Below are 5,000 nucleotides of genomic sequence, written 5' to 3'. Positions count from 1 at the left end.
ATGATAATAATCATTATTATTACAATTACTGTCATTATCATCATTTTCATTGCCATTACTTTCAGTATTGTTATCATTTCCATCAGTTTCATTATCAACATTATGATTATGATTATCATTATTATAATTACTACTACTAAATCTATCATTGTCATCCTCTCTTTTCTCTCTATCTTATGAAACATCAACCTCCCCTGCCCCTTCCCTTCACCCATCCTCTTATTTCTCCTCCCTCCTCTTCTCCATCTACTCGTCCTCCCTTCTCCATCCTTTCTCCTTCCTTTCTCCGTCACCCTCCTCCTTCTTCCCACTTACCCTTCCTTTCCCCTTTCATCTCTCCCCTCTCCCTCTCTATTATCTTCTCTTTCCATCTAATTTCTCTGTCCTCTTATTCACCCACCCCGCCCTATCCCTTCCACCCTTCTCGTACCTCCCTTTCCTTTCCTTTTCCTTCTTACCTTTACCTTTCCCTTACTATCTCTATCCCCACTTCTTCCTTACCCTTCGCAAACTCACCCTTCCCATTTCCCCCTCATTCCTAACTTTCCCTTCCTTTCGTTGCTCTTTTCCTTCCCTACTCCTCTGGATTTCTCCTCCCCCCTTCCCATCTTCCTCACCCTTCCTCCTTCTCCCTTCCGTATCTCCCTCATCCTGCACTCACTTACTCCTCTTCCCTCCCACCATTCTTCCCCATTCCACAGTCAAATTCCCCCCTCCCTCCCCATCCCCACCTCTCTATCCCTACAATCTCCCCCTTGCCGCCCACACCCCCATTTTCCCCTTCCACATCACCCCTTTCCCCACCTCCCCACCTCCCCCTTTCCCCCACCTTCCCCAACCTCACCTAATATAAAGCATATCGAGCAGCACATCCGTCTCGCCCAGGTAGAAGAACCCGATGAGGTGGACGAGGACGCCGAAGCCAGAGAACACAAGAACGAACACCTTGATCCACCCCAGGCCGGCGATGTCCCCGGGGTTGGTCAGCTCCATCACCAGGTTCCCGCTCAGCCACAGGAGCAGCATCCATTCGTACCTGGGTGGGGGGGGGGGGGGGGGAAACAAGTAAGCAAGACATATAGAGAGAGATTGATGGATAGATAGATCGATATTCTTTTTAGTATTGCTATTTTTATTGTTATTATCATTTTTTCTTCTTTCTTCTCTTTTTTTTTTTTTTTTTTTTTTTTTTAATTCGTACGTGAGAGAGGGATGGAAGTTATTGGAAAATACAGATGAATCAACAATGTTTATGAGATTTTTTTTATTTTTTTCATATTTTGATTCTTCTTGTTGGTGCTGTTCATGTGAAGTGACGAAAGAAAATTTATTTACAAACAACTAAAAAAAAAACCTCATATATTTCTCTCTTATTTATATAGTTATCGTTTGTCTTTGTTGTTGTATGTAACTGATATTACTGTGAGATTTGCTTGCTGAATATTTCTTCCAGTCTATTTTAACTCTGCTCTTTTCCAAAATAACATACCAACTTCCATTCAACTCATATTGCACATAAACCCCCTAATCTCTGACTATATTCTTGACCTAATCAACAGCAACACAAACAAAGCACAGCAAAATACAGACAAAAAACAGCAACACACCAATATGAAGCACCAAACGCGAACAGCCCAGACCTACCAATTAGGCATGAGGCTTGTGTTCTCCCATATTGGGCTCAAAGGGGTGACTGTGGTAACTATCATGAGCAGAAGCATATACACGTGCGAGACCAGATAGGCGAGGAACTTCACGATGGGAACTTCGTTGTACATGTGTCCGAGCGGCATGCTGAAAGGAGAGAAAGGTTATTGATAATAAATATGGATAAGTTTTCGTCTTTTAAATGTACTACGAAGCATTATGATCAGTAAATGTTAATAGACATCACTCTCAGTTAGCATTGATGAACATTGTTCTTTCATAAATGTGAATAAACAACTTTCTTAATAACTTCAGATCGATATTATTAAACCTAAGAAACACTAAGAGTAATCCTTCGGTTAGAAACTTTGATTTCGTTAAGAGAAAAAATATATAATGAAATATAAGTAACCTCTTTTGTTTACATATATTAACATCATTATCATTATTAGCATCACCATTGTCATTTCATTTCTGGCATGACATATGACTCGGAATTGCATGAATAAAGATTGGAGCAGAAAAAAAGGGAGGAAGAGAGATTTATAGATAGACTAATAGCTAGACAGACAGAGAGACAGACAGACAGAAGAGAAAAAAATATATAAATAGTGAAGAAAAACAAAATAACACATCTTACACTAATCACCCTCGAATCTCTTGCCACCACTCCTACCCTTACCCTCAAAAAAGATAAAACGATAAAGAAAACGGGCTCACTTATCCGGGCGAGAGGGAGGACTCAAGAAAGTAATAAAAATGTGTAGAGACCTATGGCAAAAAGGAGGGAGCTAGGATATAAAAAATGGCAGCAATAAATACATTGACAAAAACGCAAACGAAACGGGCTCACCTAAAGAAAATCCAGACGGGCGGCAGGAAGAGAAAGGCGAAGAAAACGGCGCTCATCTTCCAGTTGGGCCAGTCGAGGCTGCCCATCCACACGTCCGTCAGGTAGCGCTGCACGGCCGGGTGGGCGATCACCTGGGGGAATACGCAAGGGGAGGGGGCAGGTAGGGGTTAGACAAGGTTATGTTCAAGTGGATTGGTTGTTGGGGTGAGGGTTATATTGGGGTTGTTATTTTGTGTTGTTTACTTATTTCCCCAAGTGGATGGTTACTTGGGGAATACACAAAGGGAACGGCCGGGTGGGGTTAGCATTTTGCGTGTGTGCTATCCCCCAGGTGGGCGATTACTCGGAGAAATACAACGGGGATTTGTACACTGTGCTTTTGTGAGATGACGTTGGGGTTGTTAATGTGTGTTTTTGTTTTTGTTCGTGTATTCCCCCGGGTGGGTGGTCCCCTGGAGGAATTACCATTGGGAGTTATACACAGGGGCAGTACGTAGACACAAGGAAGGTTAATGTATATTGCTTTCGCTCATATTAATGGCATGGGAGTTATGACGGGATTAATAGTGTCTGCTTATTGCTTCTTCACTAATTCATCGAGCCAACCAAAACCTATTTCCTTGAATAACGAATGATTTTATTTTGTTGATAAAAAGATCAAAAGCTGGGTGCTTTTGAAGAATGAGAAAGTTTCGAAATCTTCTTCGAATACATCTCTCATCTCTCCAGAAACCTAACTTTAATGTGTGTTTTTTCATTAAATTCTCTTCCTTTTTTCTTGTCAATGTTTTGCCTCTTAACTTCCTTCTAACTTCCTCATCCCCTTCAATTATCTTTCCATTTTTCCCTCTCCTCTTTCTAACTTCCTCCCCTAATTTATTTCTCTTCTTATTTCTGCCCTCTCAACTTCCTTTCAAACTTCCTCACCTCTGAATTTCTCTCTTTCATTTATCTCCCAATTTCTTCCATCTATCTTCCTTCCCTTCTTCATTTCCCTTCCGACCCCCCCCCCCCCCCCGCCTCTCAACTTCATTCTGACTTCCTCCTTCCTTTATTTCCTTCTTATTCTTCCCCCTCTCAACTTCATTCTGACTTCCTCCTTCCTTTATTTCCTTCTTATTCTTCCCCCTCTCAACTTCATTCTAACTTCCTCCCCTCCTTCACTTCCCATTTCCCTTTTGAACTTTCCTCCTGCATTTTCCTTCCCCTCCCCTCCCCCCCCCCCCCATCAACTCCCTTTCTAAGTTCTTCACCTCTTTCATTTCTCTTCCTATATTCACCCTCATAACATCCCTTTCACATCCTCACCTATACTTTTCTTCCTATTTTCCCCTCGTAACTTCCTTCTAACTCTCTCACCTCCATTTCTCTTCTCATTTCTCCTCTCTAATTCCCTCCTTCATTGTTCTTCCTCTTTCCTCTTTCACGGCTTCCCTTCTGACTTCATCAACTCCTGCATTTCTCTTATTATTTTCCTCTCTGAACTTCACTCCTTCATTTTTCGTATCATTTTCTCCCTCATAACATCCCTCTCACATCCTCACCTTCACTTTTCTTTCTATTTTGGGAATCTCAACTTCCCTTTTAACTTAATTTAACTTAATTTCTCTTCCTATAACTTCCCTCCTATTCTCTTTCTTTTTCCTCTTCTTAACTTCCCTCTACATACCTTTCTTTCTCTTCCTACTCCCAGCCTCCTAACTTCCTCACCTCCTTCACTTCTCTTCCTATTTCGTCTCTTTCAACTTCTAATCCTATCTTCCACTGTCAAATTCCCTCGTAACGTACTCACCTCCTCCATTTATCTTCCCATCTTCCCCCTCTGTCAACTACACTCCTAACTTCCTCACCTCCTTCTGCTCGTGCTCGATCAGGGAGTCCAGCAGAACGACGTTTCTGTTGTCCACCGCCCGGAGGATGAGGCCGGGAGACGCTGACGCAGAGGAAATGGCCACCAGCTCCGTCGCCAGGGCCTCGCTGAACAGGGAGGCTTCCAGCAGGTCTTTGCTACTCTCTTTCTCCTGTTGGTGCGGCGGGGAAGGTTTCCGATGGGAGGGGGAGGGGAATGGGGGAAAGAGGGGGAGGGAGTAAGAGAAGGAAATAGGAATGGGGGAATGGGGAAATGGAAGGAAAGGGGAATTGGGGAAAGGGAAGGAAAGGGAAAGCGGACGGGAAGGAAAAGGGTGAAGAGTTGTAGGGGTAAAAGGTAGGGAATGAGGATAATATGAGGAGGAGGGTAAACGGGAAATTATTGGGGAGGGTTGTGAGTCGTTTGGGATGGGTTGGGGTGTATGGGTGAGATATAGAGGGGAAAGAGGCGTTTATAGGGAACCGGGATAAGTGTCGGTCGGAGTGGAGGGAGGTAGCAGGGGAGGGGAGGGGCGAAGAGGAAAGAAGGTGGATGGTGCGGAGGAGAAATTGGGGAGATGGGGATAAAGGGAAAGGATTTTTAGGGGTGGAGGTGTGTGGGTAGGTTGAGGGAGGCAGATGGATGAAGGTG

The 5,000-nt window shown here is 43.6% G+C and overlaps 1 protein-coding gene across 1 annotated transcript in view; it reads right to left on the bottom strand.

The window, feature by feature from the left end:
* LOC125037190 (serine/threonine-protein phosphatase 6 regulatory ankyrin repeat subunit A-like) overlaps positions 1–5,000 on the bottom strand; it is a 159,181-nt gene that overhangs the window by 6,793 nt on the left and 147,388 nt on the right. Inside the window, exons 24-27 of the mRNA XM_047630234.1 lie at positions 4,351–4,521; positions 2,501–2,631; positions 1,645–1,794; positions 845–1,036 (exon numbers count right to left, since the gene is read on the bottom strand). Of these exons, the coding sequence (XP_047486190.1) occupies positions 845–1,036; positions 1,645–1,794; positions 2,501–2,631; positions 4,351–4,521 (644 nt within the window). The remainder of the gene's footprint in view (positions 1–844; positions 1,037–1,644; positions 1,795–2,500; positions 2,632–4,350; positions 4,522–5,000) is intronic.

The sequence above is a fragment of the Penaeus chinensis genome, chromosome 22, assembly GCF_019202785.1.
Source record: "Penaeus chinensis breed Huanghai No. 1 chromosome 22, ASM1920278v2, whole genome shotgun sequence".
In the NCBI taxonomy this organism is placed as follows: domain Eukaryota; kingdom Metazoa; phylum Arthropoda; class Malacostraca; order Decapoda; family Penaeidae; genus Penaeus; species Penaeus chinensis.
Note: the sequence above shows the minus strand (reverse complement) of the source record. Positions and strands in the feature narration are given on the sequence as shown.